The sequence below is a fragment of the Octopus bimaculoides genome, chromosome 5 (genome assembly GCF_046866305.1).
Source record: "Octopus bimaculoides isolate indiv1 chromosome 5, ASM4686630v1, whole genome shotgun sequence".
Taxonomy (NCBI): Eukaryota; Metazoa; Mollusca; class Cephalopoda; order Octopoda; family Octopodidae; genus Octopus; species Octopus bimaculoides.
This window is the reverse complement of record NC_142932.1, coordinates 65,705,733-65,729,626: the sequence shown is the minus strand read 5'-3', so window position 1 is coordinate 65,729,626 and position 23,894 is coordinate 65,705,733. Positions and strand designations below refer to the sequence as shown.

Sequence of the window (23,894 nt, the reverse complement as noted above, 5' to 3'; positions counted from 1 at the left end):
ATCAACGGTTAGTTTCAGCTGTAGTTTTACATTTTGCCACCAACGAGCTTGCAGTAAATGTTACTTCATAGCCGTGCTTTCTTTCTTGTCTTTAAGCTTCTTAAAAATAGATAAGGCGACAACTTGCGTAATTGGCAAATTTAATCGTTTCATTTGCTAAGTTATCCGTGTAGACAAATGCTTTTCAATGCGAGGAATAATACTGAAAGCCTGATACATTCACTTAGATTACGACGAATGTACATTTTAATTCCATTCAAATATATTTAGTTATCCTTTAAAATCTTAGATGCAGTTGATACTCACAAAGAAAATCTTTTACAGTTTTTTCCTGGTATATGTTTATTTATGATCTCGTATAGGGTTTGTAAAGTTATTTTTCGTTTCTATATATTGTCAATAGCATTTACTGCCATAAATTTCTTTTCGGTATGACATATTGAAATGATGATTGAATTCAAAAGTTGGAAGGTAAACGAGTAAAGAAGAGAGTGTAAGTACAATATGCATGTACATCAACCTTATTTAGAAACTGTGACACTGCGTCACCATTCAGAATTAATCATTCGAACGATCAGAATAAGACCTTTTCTGCGTATGTGACAGATCAAGTAATGCATTTCTGAGCCAAACCATTTATTTAAATATAACCCACGAAAGTTGTTTAGAACTCTTTTCTTTCGTTTGTACATGTGACCAATACGAATAGAATGTTTGTGTCAAGACTTAACAAAATGCGAATTTAACAGACTAGATATAATGATCTGAGACAGTGAAAAGAAACTATGCACGGTTGTTGAAGCCAATTTATCTGCAGATGTAAACGTAATACTGAAGATCTGTGCAAAAAAGAATATTTACGCAGAACAGATGAGAATTCTGCTGGTTCTCAATCCAGACCAAAACAAGATTTCTACCGATAATACTAGAGTACTTGGTTACATAACGAACTGCCACAGTATCTATCTTGAGAAACTGGGTTTCACAAAATCAGAAAGACTACAGCTACAAACTATCAAAAGTAGTGTCAAAATATGTAAAACATTCAAGAAGTTTAGCGTAATAAAATCCACATATGCAATAACATCTTTACCTGCATCCACGTCTGCATGTAAACAAAAATATGTATATATATTTATGCATACCTGTGTACATACATACATACATACATACATACATACATACATACAAGACTAACCCTGATTGATGTCTAAATTCATATGAAAGAGTCTTGTTTCTAGTCTAAAAACGAGACTCTCCATTTGTGACGAATTCGAAAAATAAACAAGCAAATATCTCTCTGCTCTCTCTCTCTCTCTCTTTCTTTGCTCTCTCTTTTTCTCATACACACACACGCACACATGCATATATATATATATATATATATATATATATATATATATATATATATATATATATATATATATATATATATATATATATATACTAGCAGTATAACCCGACCTTGTCCGGGTGTGACTTATTATGCCATCTACGATAAGTCTTGCTAGCTGAAAATCAACTAAAAAAGAAAGCCTTACAATGAAAAAACCCTTATGATGTAAATATGTTCATAATTTAAAAGACGATGAAATTAATAGGGGAAGTCTGAAGGCTGTTTTGCGTAAAATTATTAAGCATACGTAAATTTCATCCGTGTAATTGGCTATAGAAATGCTTGTGCAAAACAACTTTTTGCGCTGCCCTGATTACACATAGCAGGGTAATCCCTTTTCACAGGAGCTAGGATGGCAATTTGTGATGAAGCAATTGCTGGCGATCTGTTGCTACACAGTTTTGCCAGAATTCTATCAGATTGGGCAGAAGGTGTTGATGCACCATTTTGCATTATGTTCAAAGTAGCTACTGGAATGTGGTGAATTGCTGCAGTCTGTGGCTGTCATTTTAAACCGGTTGCTGTCTTTCCCCAGCAAACTCTCTTCTTTGGAGGCATAATCTATGTATATATTAAACAGAACAACAAAAGTTATAATAGATGGCAGGGTCGGTACTTTTCATATATCTGTAATTTTTAAGATTAACACCCGCACGATTACCCAACCCTAATCCTAAACCTAATCCTAACCCTAACCCTAACACTAACCCTAAACCCTAACCCTAACCCTGACCCTAAAAAACGTAACCGTAACATTAATACTAAACCCTAACCCTGACCCTAAAACCCTAACTTTAACACCCTAGTGAAAATCGTGGTAAATTTACAAAACATTGACGAACATGAGTTATATTTTACTGAATGATTGTGTACTTGCACGTGTATGCTTTTGAGAGAGCGAGAGAAGAAGAGGTAGAGAGGGGGAGAGAAAGGAATAGGGGTAGTTAAAAGTTTTCTTATGACTGCTTCTCTTCACTGCCTATTACTTCATTAGAAATCTATGGATGCACATAAGCACATAATAGAGAAAAATGAAACAAATATGGACGACTTGCTCCGAAACACCACCGAGTGGGGAACACTTCTCAAAAATAACCTGCAGTTGTTTCCTTCAAAATTCCTAAATGCTTGAAATGTACATACATCAAGGTACATTTGTACAAAATTTCATGAAAAAATATTCATTTTCCTGGAAGTTAAGAGGAATTTAAGTGGAATTTCCGAATATTGTACCCCACCCCCTTCCAAAACACTTTCACCGAAAATTTTTGTATATTTGGAATCTACATAATAAATAATATATGCATAGAAAATTTCATAAAAAATATTCATTTTTATGAAAGTTATGACCTTCCAAAGTTGGGGGATACAACTCTGTAGTTATGCCATCAATGTTTTGTAAATATACCACGATGTGAATGATTGTGTTTACTTGCACGTGTATACGTTTGAAAGAGCGAGAGAGGAAGAGGGGGAGAAATGAATAGAGGTTGAGAGCAATGTGTATGTTGTTGTCACAGGTCATGTATGTGTGGTTGTGTGTGTTTTTACGTATCTATGTTATGAAAAATAGGTAAAGAATACTGAGATGAAAGTTTAATCTATGACGTTGTATGTATCACTTTCTCTCTCTCTCCCTCTCCCTCTTTTACTCTTACTCTCTATATTTTTATGTTGAGCGTGTGTGTAAGAATGGTGTTCCAGGTAGAAGGGATGAAATATAAAAGTTGCTAGAAACAATAGCCAAATCTCCCTTAAATCACACAAAGTAAACGGAATTTTTAAAATCTAACTACTGCACTTGAAAGTTCAGATCGAGAAAATTCCATTGATCTAAAAATTTTTACGAAAAAGTGGAAAATGTGGATTTCTATAAACTTTTAAAAAGGCTTCACACAGACACACAACTTTAGCTTTATATATTAAGATAGATATACATATACATACATAAGTAGAATGGAGTTACAGATCCGCAAAACAAAATTATACGAAATATTGAAATTTGGATAGATAAATGTTTTGCATTGCCCTATACTGTGTAGAAGGGTCATGTCCATCACATAAAAACTCTGTCCTCGCAATACAGTAAAATATCTGATTTTATAAATGTTATTGCTACTTTCTTTATGTATTTAGTAGAAATGAAAAGATGTGAGATCTTCTAAGTGGTGTACATACCCTGGACAATCCATCTTGATCATTTCTCCAACAGCTCCTCTCGCAATTCGTCTCACCACTGGAATAAGTTGAATACAAAATCAATTATCAGGCTTTGATACTTCGAGGCAAACCAATTTTGACTAAATGACTTCACAAGAATATTCTATAGACATTTATAAATTCTTGAAATACCAACCTTTGTGTTTACTTTCACCGCTAATTTCACGCCATTTTTCATTTGTAATTTTAGCTTTCTGGGTATTGTCGTCTAAAACATTGAAACATCATTGTTAATGATATCGAACTGTAATAGTTAATAATTTCATTTAAGGTATATACATACACACACACACACATACATACATACACACATACATACATACATACATACATACATACATACACACACATACATAAATACATACATACATACATACATACATACATACATACATACATATTTCGTATGTGTATTTGGTATGCAAGATTCTTGATGTGGATACGTGTGTTGAAAGAAATACAATTAAACCTTGGGAGAGGCATTATGCCAGTAATAAACACACGCACTGATTCAATCCTTTATTAATTTATAGACAGTATTAATTAATTTTTTTTTTACATACATTCCCATCAAAATATCTCTCAAGTGTAAGCATAAGAGGCTGGATATTGTTGTTTGGGACAGACAAAAGTATGTACCGTCACAGAGGACAGCTATCCTGCTGACGTGAATACCTCTTTGAAAATCAAAGTGAAAGAAGATAACTATGGACGACTGCTTCGAAACCTCCAGCTTCTATATTCAGATTACAAATTTACATTTATACCAATAATCATTGGAATACTTGGTTCTGTAAGTAACTTCTCAAATATCAGTCTGGATCAGCTTGGATTTACAAAAAAAGAAATCAACCAACTGATTCGCACATTACAAACAAATCTGTAAGCGGAACAGTAAAATTATGCAAGAGTTTTCTCAGGTTTAAAATGTGACATTGTTTTCGGTATCTACATTCCAAAGCTGGAGCTTTGTATCTTTGTTAGAAACAAGCTCCTTCTTCAGAAGAAGAATTTAAATTGATTAAATATAGAAGAGACATACATACATACATACATACATACATACATACGAACTCGAAGCGACAAGTCGCGTATTTGGCGTGGGAAACTATTTATCGAAAATACGATTAATACCATCTCTAACTTTGGAACCACAACTATCAGCCTTGTTAAATAACTGGTTAATCTTCAGATGAATTAACTGAAGGAGCCTTTTATTCATGATTGCAGTGATTATCGACTGAAACTTGAATTTAGCATGCAGAGAGTTACTACAAACAATATGGTTGGACACGACATCAACAACAACACAGCCGAGAAACAGAACGAAAAAAACAGCTCAAAAGGTTAACAAATTATTTCTAGCTGTAGTGAAAGAAGAAACCGTAATTAAAAACTCATTTCTCTTGGAGTTATGAACTGAATACTGATCTATTTAACTGCTACGAAAAAGCGAAACAAAACCCCGCTGTTGGCTATATGAACCAATTGAAATCATATTGGGACGAACTGCATCCAGAATTAAATCATTTTACTGCGAAGCATCTATACCGACAAACAACATTTGTAGAACATAGGGAGAAGGTTAGTAACTGTAACTTTAGTAAAAAATCAAAAATTTACCTTCTTCCCAGCCTCATGAACAAAAACGAAAACGTGAATGATGTAAGACACCATGAGGTTTCGCAGCTAGCGACATTCCAACAGATTCCATAGTGCCTGCCAGCCAAGCGACATTACTAGCACAAGTAACTGACCACTGTTCACCTACTACGACTCTGGTAAATAGTAAGCACAACCGCAACGATTATTGTGGTAGTAGTGGTAGTCAGGATTATATATCGGTGAAATGTCCCCTTACTGAAATTTTCCGAGAAAAAATAACTTTGGCTTTGAAGTACTCTCTCGGGGAGAGAGTATTCTCTACCAAAGTAAGTAAAAAAACATCAGACTCCGGTATTAAAAGCTGTTAACGAAATTGGTGATGAATATTTACAGCAGTGTGATGAACCCACATACTGGCTGATTAACGCCTGGCTGTATACTCTGGCTACTACTGCAAAGCACTACATGAATGGCATTCAAAAAGTAAACAGAACCAAAATAACAAAGAAAGTAACATCAGGGGTTTTGAAGACATAGAAAAAGATAACTGGTTTTGCGGAAGACCATCAGTCATGTAAGGCATCAGCTTATTGCGTGCAAACAAGCAAATCACTATACGTCCCACCAACAGAAAGTCAAGGTGATAAAAATGATGTTTGGAGACAGCAAAAAGAGGACACACTTTCAAACTGATTACCCTCAAGCAGGAGCTAAAAGTTGTCAGTGAAAAACTCCAACATCAGAAGAGAATAACTGAGAGAAGAGCAATAAACAAAAACTTTAACCGGAACTAGGCAGCAGTATACAGAGCCATGAGAGGAGGAGCAGTGAACAACACAGAAGCTCCTTCATGAGAACTCATAGACTCCTTCTGGAGGAAAATCTGGAGTGAAGAGAAGGAGTTTAACCAAGATGCTCTGCGGCTGGAAGAAATCTGAAGAAGTTATTGCTCCTGCCTTACACCCAAGACATACAACATTGATGGTGAAACTCTTGCAACTGTGATCCACCTGGAAGAGACTTGATTGACGAATATTGGTACAAGAAGCTAACCTTCTACCGACCATATCTTATCAATCTGTACCAGCAAGCTTTCATTGGGAACAGTAGCATACCACACTGGTTAGCTCTGGCAGAGACAAAATTGATCCCCAAATGAAGAACCACTCACATGGCAAAAAAACTACCGGCCAATTGCATGCCAGAACTTAATGTATAAGATATATACAGTATGTTTAAACCTTTTCTTCCATTGTGAAACCAATAACATCTATTTCTTTATTGCTCACAGGGGACTAAATATAGAGAGGACAAACAAGGAACTAAGTCGATTACATCGATCCTAGTGCATGACTGGTACTTATTTAATCGATCTCGAAAGGATAAAAGGCTAAGTCGACCTCGGCGGAATTTGAACTTAGAACGTAGCGGCAGACGAAATACCAATTTCTTTATTGCCCACCAGGGACTAAACATAGAAATGGACAGAACAACTGATGGGATCAGTAAATCGGTATGATTTTACATAAAATATGACTTTTAAAAATTAAATAAAATATATAAAAAATCGAATGAAATTAACAATACAGGGACAATACAAATGAAGCGATGATCAGGTCACGCTCCGACCTCACAAGCCCGATCTATCGCTGGTACCTTTTTTGTTCTTTTTTTTCCCGTCTATTCACACGGTTCCTTGCACGCACAACACTCGTGCAACATGCTTCCATCTCTTTTGGAATGTACACTCCGACAGACATCTCTTCTCCAGCCACAACTTCCTTTTCGAATGAAAAGTAAAAAATGAACGAAAACTGTGGCCAGAGATAAAGTTGCCTGTCTTAATTCCTTTTATCCTAGTCTTCCATACTGCCTCTTTCGCTATTGCTACAACCGTAAGAAAACAATTCTTACCTTCGTTTGTTAAAACTCCCGGTGGGTCAATTTTTATAATTGACTCAGTCGACAGCTGTACTCTTCCTTCGCCGGACAACAGATGTTCACCATAAGCCCACATTTCAGATATCTCCGGACACTGAACAATAGCGTGAGGGACGGTTTCCCTGTCTCCCCCGCATCTTGGACAGGTCAAGACGCTTACCGTGTCTTGCGAGCTTATCCCAAACGGGCAAGACATTTCTGTAGCATTGCCAGGTTAAGGACTTTTGGAAGTTGTCCAACGTTCTCAACCCGAATGTACGGTGAAACAGGCTGTCCAGTTGAATAAACCCGAGACCTAGAGTCGCCCCCCAGGCCATCATCGCATTCAGACTCTATCAACCCACTATATAAAATCCATGTGGAACCCCCATCGCTGGCGTTGCCCGAGCGCCGGAATAGCAAGAGGGCCTTACGGCACTCTTTATGCCATTCACTCGATCTCGATCTACGAGAACACCAGGCTTCCTGTTCGCAAAAACTTTTGAACTCGGGGAATATTTGTCTGGCCAGCGGAGACCACACCTGTTCACTTTCCAGGAGAATCCAGAGGTGCCTTAATCTCAACGCATGCCTGCGCATCATTAACCAAGGCATCCCTAAACCTCCCTTTAAAGGCTTTTGACAGCAGACAGAGCGTTTCACAAGTGACGACCTGCCCTTCTACAAACTTGATCAACCACGAATCCGGACAGGGCACGACGGTCTGGCGGTAGGTAATGACCGATGCGATAAACATATTGGCCATCTCCACCCTCCCTTTCAGGGATAGCCACTGCCAGGACCATGTCTTGACTACTGCAGCCACCCTGCTCAATACCTCCGTCCAGTTTTTCTCTATCTGGAGGCCTAGTCCAAACCAAACTCCCAGCAACTTAACCGGTCCCTCCGTCCAGCGCCCAACAACGCTGTCTGGAGGCATCGACTTGCCAACCCAGGTGCCGAGCTGCAAGCCGACCGACTTTTCCCGGTTAATCTTTGCTCCTGCCACCTCCTCGTAAGCCTCAATAGGCGTGCTACTGAGGTAACGCTGATAGTGATATCATCCGCGTAAACCGTAACAAATTCCTCTAAACCTGGTTCTCTCGGAATGCCACTCAACCTTCGCAGTAGGGGCTCGAGAACCACCACATACAAAAAAGGTGAGAGCGGACATCCTTGACGAACCGAGCGTCTGATGCAGAACAGCTTCGAAAGGAAACCGTTCACCTGAACTATCGAGTCAATGTTGTGGTACAAAGCGATAAACCACCTGAGGAAGCCAAGGCCCAGGCCGAACCGCGCAAGCACAGTCGCCAGGTATCGATGGTCAACCCTCTCAAAAGCTTTAGACTGGTCCAAATGTACCAATGCCCCACCTTTGCCAGATTTATTACCAACCCTCTCTATGGTATAGCGGATACGATGGAGGGTATCCTGAATGGTTCTGCCTGGGATGGCACATGTCTGTGCCTCCCCTACTATATCATTCGCGACACGCGTCAACCTTTTCGCTAAGACCTTGGCCAAAATTTTCCCTTCTGCGTTTAACAGAGTGATGGGCCTGAAATTCTCTTTTACGTCCCCCTTGTCCGGGTCCTTTCTGACCTAAGTCACTACTCCCCGGTGCACAGATCTGGGGATAAACCCATTTTGTTGCCAGTTCGCATAAACGTCAGCCAGTAAATGCCCGAACAAGTCTGGCATACATTTATACAGTTCGTACGGAAGACCATCAAGTTCCGGCGACCTACCCGCTTTACAGTCGGCCAAAGCCTCTATCACCTCCCCAGGCGTGATTGGCCTTTAGCAAGACTCCGCATCCGACCTCGAGAGACACGGCAGACCAGCAAGAAAGTCCTCGAGGGTTCTCCCACCACCAGGATCGCTGTCACCCCCGAACAGCTGGGTGAAGTACTTCCGAAAGGCCTCACACATTTTCTCGGGTTCGCTTACCAAGACGTCATCATGATTCGTCAAAGACCGTATAATGGAACTATTTCCTTGCCGAGCTTCCACCACTCGGGCCCATCCAGCGGTCTTGCAATACTTCCCATGTGTTGGGTATCAAGATGCTGGTTTAACTCCAGTCTTTTCACCTTCGCTTGGTCCGCATTGCCAGTCCTCCAGGATTCTTCTAGTTCTTTAACTAAACCATATCTTCTTAGCTAAACTTATGCTAAACGCAATAGACTCATATTTGATGGCTCTTTTTAGGGCGTACCACCATTTGTTATTAATGATGGTACCTGTCAATGTCCTCTGTATTAACATCTTGATCCGCTTTCTGTATTCCTTAATCACCACAAGGGACGTTTTGAGTTTCCAGTAGCCAGATCCCTGACTATGTAACTTATCTATTGTCAGTTTACAGGTAATCATCTTGTGGTCACTGTAGCTGACTAGAAAAAACTGTGGACATTTAGCTATGGACTTATCTGCTTCTCTAATTAAAATAAATCCTATCTAGATATGTTCAGGAAGACCCGTCGCTATTTGACCACGTCCACTGTGGAGTGTTCGGGTGTTCCAACCTATATGGATCTGCTAACTGATAGTTACTTAGCAGATCCCGTAAGCCTGGGTTACATTTTCTGTTCATGTTCGAGCCAACACAATCTATGTGTGCGTCATATATTGTGTTAAAGTCTCCTAACAATACTAGTGAATGCGACGTCGTCAGGAACTTGCCCAGGTCACGAAAATATTCACTTTGCGGGCCCATAATGTTGGGTGCATAAATAGCAACTAGCCTGATTATCTTGCCACAACTGAATGTCAGGCCGAGAACGACCAGCCTGCCTTCTGGATCAGAAAAAAAACAACTTTTTCTCGGCTACCCGGTTTCTTTTTAGTAGGACCAACATCCCCCCCCACCTTCCGTCCGACTCGGAGACACGTATTTCTCATAGCCGTTCAGGAGTGGGGGGACAGATCTCTTGGCCCCTTTACCCGGGTTTCCGTTGCAATAATCACATCCAATTTTCTTGACCTGATGTCATTTAGGAAGCGTCCTTGCTTCCAGCTAGACATCAGGCCACGAACATTTATACAACCATTTTGAATAGACATGACTTACCTGTTAATCAGGGCTGTCCAGTGGAGAGGGACCCTCCACCTTTTCTTGATACAGGGTCGGAGATGGCAGGTCTTGGGAAATAGATTTAAATTCTCGTCTCATTACCGACACAGAATTATCAGGTGGAGCAGGGGTCTCCACCTTTTCCTTTTCTTGTGGGATCGGGGCTGGTAATCCATGAAATATAGACATATTAAAGCCCAATCTCATTGATGATACTGTCTTACGGTATTTGTTTAGTAAAATTCTATGAGTCTTATTTGAGACTTCATACACGTCATAATTGTTATATTTCTCCGAAAGGTTATCTATTTTCTTTTTTTTTTTGCAGTCTTAATTAATTGAATGTCTCTCATTATCTCAGTATCTTTAGTGTATACGGCTATTATGCCTTTTTCCTCTTTTTCTCTTCTGGCAGTCTTTTTTGGTTGTTGTTCTGTAGTAGTCGCCGCTCTCGGTTGAGTTGCTGATTGTGTTTTTCTTTTGTTTGTTGTTTCCTTCTCATCTTTTTCTCCTTCTTCCTCTTTTCTTCTTTCTCCTCTTCCGCCTCTTCCTCATTTTCCTTGCAGTTCCTTCGAATGTGGCCTAATTAGCCGCACAAAAAGCATCAGGGTTTTCGGCCCTCAACAAACACCACGAGGGTCTCCTCCCCTATCTCAATTGTCTCGGGAATTACTTCAATTATTTTAGGGTCAGCCTGGATGAAGAGACTTACTGTTTGACCAGTCCAGTTAGCGTTTTCGGTAGCGGCAGCCTGGCGGAGGGTAATTTTCTCTTCCTGTTTGATTAGGACAGTCGCCACCAACCACATAGGATCCACTTCCGGTGGGATCCTTGTGATTTTAATTCTGGACGTTCTCATCCCCATATAGGTGGGGATGAGCGCCACGTCATCCGTTTTCAGCGTTTCTACTGAATGTTTTTGTACTATTTCTTTGTTGGTAAACCTCACTTCCACCGAACCAAATTTCCTGCCTCTTGTCAGATAAACTACGTCGCTCCAGATTGGTTTCAGGCACTTCTCTATCTTCTCTTCTGTAATTCTCTCAATTTTTCTTTTTTGCAAACAGTAAGTTTTAAATATTATTGTTTTCTGTTTTTCTTCTAGTAGTAATTTCTCCGGTGGTTGTATTTTAACCACGTTATCATTTATTTGCATCATTTCACTGTATTTCATAAAATCACACTTATTCATCGAAAGCAGTAGGGTTCCACTCCCAGCTGCCAACGCAAAACTGTTTTTTCTTTTTTTGGTTGTTCAGTTTGGATGCTAGGTGCTTCAATTGTTCTTTTGGACACAATACTTTTGTTTTTTGGCCAATTCGGGTGTTCTTCTAGTGAAAGTTCTGACGAGCTTTCAGACACATCTCCAAATAACTCATACATTTTGCAACGGGAGAATCAAAAATTACATTTTCGGGGAATATATTTCTTTGCTCGTAGTTGGCTCCTCGCCAGACAACATGCAATTCTTCGCTTCAACAGGAAAAACAGACATTTCTGTTCCAACGGTAGGCCTCTCGCTAGACGAAATTCTTCGCCCCACTAAGTTACGGGGACGTAAACACACCAGCATCGGTTGTCAAGCGATGTTGGGGGGGGGGGACAAACACAGACACGCAAACATATACACACACATACATACATATATATATATATATACGACGGGCTTCTTTCAGTTTCCGTCTACCAAATCCACTCACAAGGCTTTGGTCGGCCCGAGGCTATAGTAGAAGACACTTGCCCAAGGTGCCACGCAGTGGGACTGAACCCGGAACCATGTGGTTGGTAAGCAAGCTACTTACCACACAGCCACTCCTACGCCTATATATATATATATATATATATATATATATATATATATATATATATATATATATATATATATATATATATATATATATATATATATATATATATATATATATATATATATATATATATATATATATATATATATATATATATATATATATATATATATATATATATATATATATATATATATATATATATATATATATATATATATATATATATATATATATATATATATATATGTTGTTGTACTTGGGGATGGTCATATTGCCAGTTTAGCCAATATATATATATATATATATATATATATATATATATATATATATATATATATATATATATATATATAAGAATGAGATAAAGAGACTAATAGCATAAATAAATTTATATTTTATATTTTATGTAGAATGTCTTACAGCTGTTTCAGGGAAAAATTCAATGTATCCCTTCATCGGAGACGGTAATAGTAGAAGAATGGATTATTACATCTATCTGAGGAAATTTTCAGTAAGAAATGAGAGCAATGCGTAGAAGAAAAAACAAAGAAAAAAAAGTACTTGGAGTATAATTCAATTCCAACATTAAATATCCAATGGAACTATAATACAAGTACTTTTTATTCTTTGTTTTTTCTTCTTCGCATCGTCCGTCATCAATTACAAGTAAGAAAAAAAAAAAAACGTTATCCGCTACCACGAATCCATCGCCTTTTCGTATTGCTTATGAAAAGCATTTATTTCGCCATGATGGTTTTGAGCGATCGAAGAGCATTAGCACCTGACAAGTATGATCCGTGGTAGTGAACCTGGTGAGTTGGAAAAGAAATTTTTTTTAGGAGATTTACCTAGTGTGAATCGGATGGAATGCAAGAAATAAATGTGAAGATATTTTTCCGCCAGAGATTTGCATGCAAAACCCATTATTCTTTATCAGGTGCGAGGTATTGGGCCTACCATCCAGATCTTAAACACCCAGTCTACTACAACTCTTCCTTATCCGACAACAATGTACAGCCTTACCAGAGTAAATCCAGCGCCGGTGACAGGTCGTATCACACAATTCCACTTCAATCTCATCTGGTTTTGCAGTAATATTTTTCACTTCACGCAGGAGTGTAGAACGGCACGGTACTCCCTGAGTATAGGTGCTGAGTACTTTGTCAAGAAACCAGGGTTTACTAGCCACATGATGATCGAGCTTAGACACCATACGTACTCCTAAAATAATAATAGTAATAATATAATAATGATGATGATGATGATGATAATAATAATAATACACTGGGGTAAAATATACGAAGCCCAGTATACCCATCATGACTACCCGTCTGATAAGGGTACACCAGGCACATGCATCACAACCATATGTGCGCGACATTGTGATCTCATATCAAGATAAACAGCGCATGACCTTGCAGGTGGGGCCCAGTTAGAATTTTCTTCAGGTCAAGTAGCCCATGCCGCTCAAAAGGTCCCTGAATAAGCGTTCTTTAAGGATGCTGAACGAAACACCCATGTTTCCAAAGGTGAATTATCCAAACCCCAAAGAATTCCTCTCAACACATGGCTATGATACGCCTCTACTACTTCTGCTTGTGATCAGAGATGCACATATCGCCAGCCACAAAGGGACATGCTCTACTGGTTAAGGTCAAACAACTGATAAGCAAATCTGTGGTATTGAGCAGAATATTTGCTGTAGCCCATCTTTTATACCAAGACAAAACAATGTACATGATAACACTTCCAATCAATTAAGATCAGAAGCCATGAGAGCCACTGCTTGGTATTGCATCAGGGCATATAATAATAATAATAATAATAATAATAATAATCTTTTTAACTATGGGCACAAGACCTGAAATTTGATGGGTGGGAGCCAGTCCGTTTGATCGTCCCCAGTACACAACTGGTACTTAATTTATCAACCCCGAAAGGATGAAAGGCAAAGTCGACCTCGGCGGAATTTGAACTCAGAACGTAAAGACAGACGAAATACCGCTAAGCATTTCGCCCGGCGTGCTAACGATTCTGCCAGCTGCCGCATTAATAATAATAATGATAATAATAATAATAGCGACACTCTCCCAAAAATTCGCAATTCTAACCAAAACCTGAAAGTATATCCTTGCACTTAAGGATATACTTTCAGCCAATGATGTTGATATTACAGATCTCAACCACCTGTACTATGCATCCGCAAAAATCTCAACGGTTCTATGTGGTGAAAAGATTAGAAAACGACAACACTCCCACAAAAACCCTTCTTGGCAAGAGCGCATTCAACACCAAATTAAGCTACTTAGATCTGACATAGAATGTTTGAAAAACCTTAAATTTGACAACAGTATCAAACCTACAAAGACCCAAAAACTAAAGAAAAAATATAATATGAAAACCATAGTTGACATTGATGCCACCATAGAAACCATCAAGCAAAAGGTATGTGCTAAAGCTGCCCGTATAGCAAGGTGTGAAAAGCGTGTTAGATTCTTCAGAGATAATAACATGTTCAAAAATAACCCCAAAAATTTCTACAGGAACATAGGGAAAACACCAGTAACAATAAAGTCTGTCCCATCAAAAGAAGAAGTGCAGGAATTTTGGAATAAAATCTGGGCAGAAAATAAAACACACAATGAAAAGGCCCCTTGGATTGATAGAACATCTACAGAATATCTACTCCTTTGAGGAGCAAAAGTGGGAGGGGGTCAAGGTAGAAGATATAAGATCTGCTCTCAGGAGGTCAAGCAAATGGAAGTCTCCAGGAAAGGATAAAATTCCTAACTTCTGGTTGAATACCTTCTCAGAGAGCCATGAACTGGTAACAAAACTTTACAACGATGTTTTGCAGCTTCCTAGTATGATCCCCTCTTGGCTAGTTAATGGTTTAACATTCCTACTTCCTAAAAATGAAGAAACAAATGAACCCAAAAATTATCGACCCATAACCTGCTTAACAACAATGCATAAGACGCTAACATCCGTCCTAACTGAGTATACCTATAGTTTTTGATAGAAAGTAGCCTATTCCCTAATGAGCAAAAGGGATGTAAACGTGGATCTTATGGTTGTAAAGATCAGCTACTCATCAATAAGATGATCTTAGAAGATTGTCACAAGCGACACAAAAACTTGTCAATAGCCTGGATAGACTATGAAAAGGCCTTTGATAGCCTACCACATATCTGGATTAGGAAATGTCTGGAAATGTATAAAATAGCTCCTACTCTGCGAAACTTTTTATCTGTAAGTATGAGATCATGGAGAACTACACTGACGTTGAACAATGACAATGAATCTCTAAATGCTGGAGATGTAAGAATTTCATGTAGCATTTTCCAGGGTGACTCACTATCACCACTCCTCTTCTGTCTAGCCTTAATACCTCTCTCAAAATTGCTCAATGATGCACAGTATGGTTATAAAATATTTGATAAAGATATAAATCATCTCATTTACATGGATGATTTAAAGCTCTTTGCAAAAAATGACCAACTACTCAAAGGCCTACTAGCGATTGTTAAACAATTCAGTGATGACATCAGCATGCAATTTGGTCTCGATAAATGTGCAAAAGCTACCTTTATCAAAGGAAAAATGACAAAAAACATCTAATGTGAACCTTGACCAGCAAAATGTCATAAAAGCGTTAGAACCAGCGGAGAGCTACAAATACCTAGGGGTAATTGAAGGGGTCAATATCAAGCATTCAATGATGAGGGAAAGGATCAGAAGAGAAAGCTATCGCAGGGTGAGAGCAATACTGAAGACAGAGCTGAACGCAAGAAACAGGATCGAAGCGATCAATGCTCTAGCCATACCAGTCATGACTTACAGTTTCAATATCGTTAACTGGTTAATTATTGAAATATGCTGTTGAATTATTGAAAACTGTTGACAATGCATAGAATGCACCACCCTAAGGCAGATATAGAACGTTTTTATCTGCCAAGAAAAGAGGGAGTCCGTGGACTTCTACAGCTGGCATTAACAATGAAGGTAGCCACAATTGGTCTAGACACATATCTGAAAAACTCTGAGGACTGGATGCTAAAACTAGTCTCAAAACATGAAAGCAAGAAAGCATCTTACTCAGTAACAAAACAGGCAAAGGAATATCTAAGTGAATTCCAATTACAACAAATTCAAGAATTAGACGTACTAGAAACACCCGCAGAAAAAGCTAAGCGCTTGAAAACCCGTGCTAAAATTGCTGCCTTAGATATTATGACTGATAAATGACATGGAAAACCTCTTAATGGCAAATACCCAAAGAGAGCGAATAATGCAGTTGTTGACAAAGCCTTTACCCATCAATGGCTAATGGCCTCTGGCTTGAAATTAGAAACAGAGGGGTTTATCATAGCAGCCCAAGATCCATGCCTACCTACAAAGAACTACCAGGCCAACATATTGAAGAACGGCAGCTCCCCATTATGTCGTATATGCCAACAACAAAATGAGACCATCGATCATGTTGGCTCCATGTGCAGTCTGCTTGCGCCTACAGAGTATCTCAACAGGCATGATAGAGCTGCACAATATATTCACTGGGTAATATGCAAAAACCTGGACTTGCCCCATGATAAAAACTGGTGGGAACACAAACCACCCCCAGTACTTGAAAATGATCACATCGCACTCCTCTGGAACTTCACCATTCAAACTGACAGAAAGATAGATGCAAACAGGCCAAACATCATACTGAAAGACTTCAGACAAAAATCATGCCTCCTCATTGATATGACTGTCCCAATCGATATAAACGTATCTGTCAAGACCTACCAAAATCTGAGCAAATATAAAGATCTTGAAATAGAAATTAGCAAAATGTGGAATCTGAAGACGAAAACAATACCTATTGTCATAGGTGCCCTGGGAATGACAGCGAAACGGGCTGATTACTACCTAGCTCAGATACCAGGAAACCCCAAAATGGCTGAAGTTCAAAAAATAGTGCTCATGGGAACTGCCCATATCCTACGTAAAATACTGTCTATGTGATCTCAAATTTTAAAACAAACACATAATTTTCTTATGGTTTTTTAAACATTCTCTAGAACAACACTATGTACAAATCCAAATATATGGTACCCTAGGCATAACACCTACATGAACTTCTAACTTGTTGTCTCTTGAGGTCTCTGGGTAAGACTTGGATCCAACTTGTACAAATGCTAAACAAAAGTCAAACATAAAATAATAATAATAATAATAATAATAATAATAATAGTAACTCCGCATGGAATTACATGGTCAGGAATAACTCCGCATGGAATTACAAGACCAGGAAGCATCATGGAGATGGCTCAACAAAGGTGACCTAAAAAAGAATACTTGAAAGCCTAATCATCGCGGCCCAGGACCAGGCAGTGAATACCAACTCAGTGAAAAAGAATATATACCATACAAGTGCATCAGAACTCTGCAGAATGTGTGGGAAGAGTGTCGAAAGATTGATTCACTTTGTTAGTGCTTGTGAAAGTCTTGCGCAGAAAGGGTACAAGCGTAGACATGACTAAGTAGCCCAAAACCTCCATTGGCTACTATGTCGTAAATAGTATGAGGATATGAGGTTACGGGTGATTGGTACCAACATACATCAGAAAAGGTAATGGACGAAAAGGGGAAGGTAAAAATCCTCTGGGACTTTGATTTCCAAAATGTTAGAGCACCAAAGGCCGGATATAATAACCTTTAGAAGGGACAAACAAGACTGCCCAATAATCGACGTAGCAGTGCCAGGAGATCAACATGTTATCATGAAAGAAAAAGAAAAAGTTGATAAATATGGAAACTTGATAATTGAGATCGCTAAGATGTGGCAGCTACGAGAGTCGAACATAAAGGTTGTCCCTATTGTCATCGGAGCAGTGGGTTCAATACCACCCAATCTGAAAAGAACATCTGAAAACCTTGCAGATACCCTACAATCTGCATGTATTGCAAAAGTCGGCATTACTTAGAACTGCACGTATATTGCGTAAAGCACTTTGTGTCTGAGGTCCTTGTTGTGACTTGACAAACAGTACAAATCTTCAATCAACAACTTCACAATATTGTATACTGTGCGACGTCTATAATAACACCAACAATAATAACAATAATCCTCATCGTTAACATTATCCTCATCCTCACCCTCATCTTATTACCCTCCTCCTCCCCCTCGTCTTAACATTAATGCTATACTTCTAGCTATCATTATCATTTTTGTTAAAAGGAAAGGCATGGCAGAATCAGTCGAAATACGGTCAAAACTCTATGTGGAAATTTAGTCACATGCCTTTACGTTGCGTGTTCACATTCCGCCCAGATTAACTTTGCTTTTCATTTTTCCCGGGTTCTGGAAAATAAGTACTAGTTATGTACTGGAATTAGATGGAATCATTATAAATATATGTTTTTGCAGTCATTTTCGTTCGTTTGTCATTCAATTTGATAATCGGGTCATTCAAAGTCGCGAAAAAATTAGCGCCATGAAGTTAGTCATTCAAATTCGTTTTTTGATCATTCAATTTCGCACTTCACTCAAAGAATTTAGCATTTTTATCATTCAAATTAAAATACGCGTCGAGAGCCTTCAAATTAGTCCGAATATGAGGTAGCGCCTTTTCGAGCATTCGAATTTGCACGTGAGCATTCGAGTTCGGAATAAGTCATTCAATTTAGAACAAATTTTACGTGTCTTTTTACTCACATTCTAAGAAGTGAATGTTAAAAATGGCAAATTTAAATAACATTTTGTCGTGCAAATTTTATTATGTTGTTATAGCTACAAGGAAGAAATAAATTACGTGACTCTCCGGTCTACGAAAGTTTTTTCCACTGCAACATTGTGTTCTTTGGTCTGTACTTACTTGACAGTTTATTTGGAGGTGAGCGTTTTTGTTGATTTTTGAATTGTTTGGTTCTTGTTGAAGTGTTGATAGTATTGTTAATCGTTTGTTAAACAATTATTGTTTTTCTCCGCGAGCGGAGAAAAGCAATAAGGCGAGCGGAGAAAAGCAGAGCGTTGATGAAAGGAGGTGCTTGAGTGAGGAGGAGGTTGAAAAGAATTGTGTAAAAAAAATTATACTAGATTCAGACGAGGAGAGAGTGAGAAAAATGCCGGCTACTACAAGGAAAAACATTGATACACCAAGTTTAATGACGAAAGAGAAAGAAGAGAAAAAGCTAGACTTTGCCGCAGTGGCAGGGGCTCATGTTAGAAAGATTCATTTGGCTAATGTGGAGAAACACAAACAAATGTTGACAAAGGAGGGGCACGGAATTACAGCGACCCCTCCAAAAAGTATTCTCGAAGATATATAGACAAAAACCATAATATATAAGACCAACAAGGTAAAAAAAAAAAATAAGAGAATTGATTATGTGTTAGAGGCAGAGATTGAGAAGTGTCTCAGGCCTATTTAGCATAAGATAAAGTACCTAGCAAGAGGTAGAAGGTACGCGACGGTAGAGGTGAGGATGGAGTCGGAGGAAGAAGCCCGACTCCATTTAGTGGAACCCCTAAGAACGGAAGATGTGGTACTTATGCCCATATATATGGGTAGAAGGACGTCGAAGATTACAATCAGCAATATTCCCCCTGAGGTGAACCCAGAGTGGTTCGTCGCGGCAGTGACGATGGGATTGGAAGATAAAATATCAGTCCTGCACGCTGCCGTGATGGAGCCAAGAAATTGGCATGGACAGAGTATGCGTATTATAATTCAAGCCGAACAGACCACACCGGAGGAAATTATTGAGACCTTCGAGGTTGGTGAGACCCGTCTGGTGGTGACAGTAGGGAGTCGCCAACCTCAATGCTTACAATGTGGCAAGAAGGACCATCTCAGGGTAGATTGAAAGCCCAAGGAGGCTGAAAAGAAGAAAGAAGAAACAGAGGTGGTAGAAACTGAACCAGCGACGCCGGAGTAGAAGACACACCAATATCAGCAGAAAGAACACCAATACCAGAAAGAAAAATAGGGGAGGGATGCAGAACAAGAGAAAAATGAAACCACCCTCCCCTAAAAAAGACAAAGAGAAAACAGAGACGAGGTGGATTAAGAAGCCGAGAAAGCCTGAAAAGAAAAAAAGAAGACAGTTGCTATATGGCAGTTCGAATCTCGAATAGAAATCTAGTGAACCACCTAGCAACTGTCTCTGCAGAAAAAAAATTGAGGAAGTAGAGAGTCAGAAGGAAGGGATTGAAATTTACAAAACAAATTGGAAGACTTATAATATTTTTGCTAATGACTTTCGTAAAGATGTTGGCCCTCCCAGGTTGGACTTTAACCCAGAAATGTATGAGGGCCTCATCACTCCGACACTACGAGCCCCGGAAAGAGAAGAGGTGGGTTCTCCTCGTCTCAAGACACCGACTAAAGAGGTAAGACTTTATGGCTGCTCGCGTAGGTTGTTTAAATGTGCGTGGCCTGACGTTGAGCTGGAAACATTTCCTAAATGACGTCAGGTCACAATGTTTAGATGTTATTGTTGCTACTGAAACTTGGTTAAAAGGGCCTAGGGATCTGCTCCCGCTCCTGAAAGACTACGAGGAATTCATTTCTCCAGGCCGGCCGAGGGGCGGGGTGGGGTGTTGGTCCTACTTAAAAGAAACCGAGTTTCAGAGAAAAAGTTAATTTTTTTTTTGATCCAGAAGGTAGGCTGGTCGTCTTAGACCTGACGTTCAGTTGTGGTAAGGAAATCAGGCTGGTCGCGGTTTATGCACCTAATTCGAGTCAGACTGATTATTACCGAGAGTTGGAGAAATTTCTAGGCACATCACGTAGGAGACTTTAACGCTATTCTCGATGCACGCGTGGATAGTGTTGGCTCAAATTCTAATAGGAGACCTAACAGTGACTTCCGAGATCAACTAAGTCGCTTTCAGCTAGTAGATCTCTATAGATTAGAATTCCTGGCCGCTCCATTGTGGACATGGTCAAATAGCGACGGGTTTTCGAGGTTTTACATAGATAGGATTTTTATTAGAAAATTAGACAAAGATATAGTTACGTGTCCACAATATCACATGGTCAGTTACAGTGACCATAAGAAGGTCACTTGTAAGCTGTACCTAGATAAGCTATGTAGAAAAGGTTCCGGCTACTGGAAACTCAATAAGTCCCTTTTGGCGATTGAGGAGTACAGGAGCCGGATTAAGTTATTAATACAGAGGGCGTTGACCGGTTCCTTTATTAACAACAAATGGTGGTACGCCCTCAAAAGAGACATTAAATTCGAGTCTATTAGATATAGTATAGGTTTAGTGGCTAGAAGGCGTAGGAAGAAAACAGGAATAGTTAGGGCCCTAGAGGAAGCTACGAGGACTGGCGACGCATCCCAGGTGAAGGTGAAGCGACTGGAGTTAAACCAGGACCTCGAAGCCAAACACATGAGGTGTATCGTCAGAGCTAGATTTCGTGCAATGGGGAGTGAGGGAATCAACGCTGGATAGGCACGTGTTGTGGAAACTCAACGTGGAAATGATTTCATAATTTGATCTTTGGTGAATTCGCAAGGTGAGTTGATAAACGAACCCGAGATGTGTCGGACCTTTCAGGGGCACTTCGCCCAGCTTTTCGGGGGAAGCGATAGACCGGATAGTAGGACGGACTTTACGGACTTTCTCGCCGGGTTGCCGCGCCTCTCGGGGCGGAGAGCTGTGAAGGGTCGGTCACACCTGAGTAAGTGATTGGTGCCATAGCAGACTGCGGCGGTAGTAAGGCGCCGAGACTCGGTCTACCGTACGAGCTACATAAAAGTATGCCAGACTTGTTCGGGTACGTACTGGCTAGCGTTTACAGAATGGGTTAATTCCCAGAGCTGTGTGCCAGGGAGTTGTAACGCTGGTCAGGAAGGACCCGGACAAGGGGGATAATATAGATAACTTTAGGCCCATCACTCTGCTGAACGCAGAGGTGAATATTTTGGCCAAGGTGCTAACAAAAAGAGTGACGCGTGTCGCAGATAGCCTGATCGGGGAGGCACAAACCTGTGCGGTACTTGGCAGAACCATCCAGGATAATCTTCATCTTATACGCTACACCGTAGAAGGGTATGGTAATAATTCTAGCAAAGGTGGGGCACTGGTCCATTTAGATTAAGCTAAAGCATTTGATAGGGTAGACCATCGTTACCTGTTTTACGTGCTTGTGCGGTTCGGAACAGGTCTTGGTTTCCTCAGGTGGATCATACAGTTGTACGACAATATCGATTCGATAGTTCGGGTGAACGGCTTTTTCTCGAAGCCGTTCGGCATCAAACGGTCGGTTCGCCAAGGGTGTCCACTCTCCCCGCTTTTGTACATGATGGCCATCGAGCCATTACTGCGAAAGCTGAGTGGTATCCCGACGAATCCAGGAGGTGGAGGATCGGTTACAGCGTACGCGGATGACATCACTATCATCGTGACCAAGATGGAACACCTACAGAAAGTAGGCGAAACTATTAAGGTTTACGAGACGGTGACAGGAGCAAAAATTAACCGGGAAAAGTCGGTCGGCTTGCAACTCGGCACCTGGAGGGGCAAGTCGATGCCTTCGAATAGTGTCGTAGGACGCTGGACGGAGGGCCCGGTTAAGTTGCTAGGAATTTGGTTTGGTCCAGATCTCCAGATAGAAAAGAACTGGTCCGAGGTATCGGGCAAGGTGATCCACATAGTCAAGGCCTGGTCTTAGCGGTGGCTATCCTTGAAAGGGAGAGCGGAGGTGACCAATGTATTTATCGCATCGGTCATCGTTTACCGTCTTACCGTCGTTCCTTGTCTAGATTCGTGGTCGAGCAAGTTGGAGAGGCTAATCTTCCGTTTCTTTTTTTAGTGGAAGAACTCCACTCCACTTGTAAAACGTTCTATTTGCTGTTAAAAGCCGTGAAAGGGTGGGTTAGGGATGCCTTGGCTGTTGATGCGCAAGCGTGAGCTGAGGTTGAGGCATCTTTGGGTCAACCTGAATGGTGAACGGGAGTGGTCTCCGCTCGCTAGACGGATGTTCCCCAACTTTACTAGTTTTGGTGGTTGAGAAAACTGGTTTCGTCGAAGATCGAGGTTGGGTACCTGGTTTATGGAGTTCCACAAGGCTCTTCTCCAGTTCAGCAACTCGGGCAACGCCAGCAGTTTCGGTATCACCGCGGCTCACTATAGTAGGTTGGTAGAGGTAGGAAATGATGATGCCCTGGGAAGGACCCTGGGTCTCGATGATAATCAGTTAGACAGCCTGTTCCGAAGGACATTCGGGACGAAGACACTGGATAACTTCCAAAAGTCTTTGGCCTGACAGTGTTACAAAGGAGCCCTACCCGTTCGGGATAATCCCACCAGACACGGCCACCCTGTGCCATGCGAGCGGGACGTGGAAACTGTCCTGCACGCTATTGTGCAGTGTCCTAGAGTGTCAGAGGTGTGAGTTTATGTAGAACACCTATTGTCAAGTGTGAGAAGAGTACAGCTATTGTCTGAGTCAATCCTAAAAATTGATCCATCTGAGTTCCTCATGGAAGAAGGTAAGAATTGTTTTCTCGTAGCAGTAGTAATTGCGAGAGAGGTGATATGGAAGTCGAGAATGAAAGGCATTGTGACGGGTAGCTTTGTCTCCGGCCGCGCGCTAGTGAATGTTTTCACCTTTCGCCTCAAAAGGAGCTGCCTGTCAGAGAGTATTTTCAATAAATGATGGATGCGTGTAGCACGCATGTTGGGAATGAAAGGCCCAGCGTGAACACGTCAGAAAGCTTACCTAGGAGTCGATAGAGAAACAGGGTTCGTGGGGTCGGAGTTTCCTGTTTTAATACCTCATTGTATAGTTTTTGTATGTAAAATGTTCTTGTGTCTCATTCGATTCCATTGTAATTGTAAATTTTTATTATCATATGTGTA

At 40.1% G+C, this 23,894-nt stretch overlaps 1 protein-coding gene across 1 annotated transcript in view; it reads right to left on the bottom strand.

Annotated features, from left to right (window-relative positions):
• The window catches only part of LOC106870415 (uncharacterized), a 141,363-nt gene that overhangs the window by 27,837 nt on the left and 89,632 nt on the right, over positions 1-23,894 (bottom strand). Inside the window, exons 10-12 of the mRNA XM_089352355.1 lie at positions 13,055-13,252; positions 3,753-3,824; positions 3,575-3,632 (exon numbers count right to left, since the gene is read on the bottom strand). Coding sequence (XP_089208481.1) covers positions 3,575-3,632; positions 3,753-3,824; positions 13,055-13,252 — 328 coding nt within the window. The remainder of the gene's footprint in view (positions 1-3,574; positions 3,633-3,752; positions 3,825-13,054; positions 13,253-23,894) is intronic.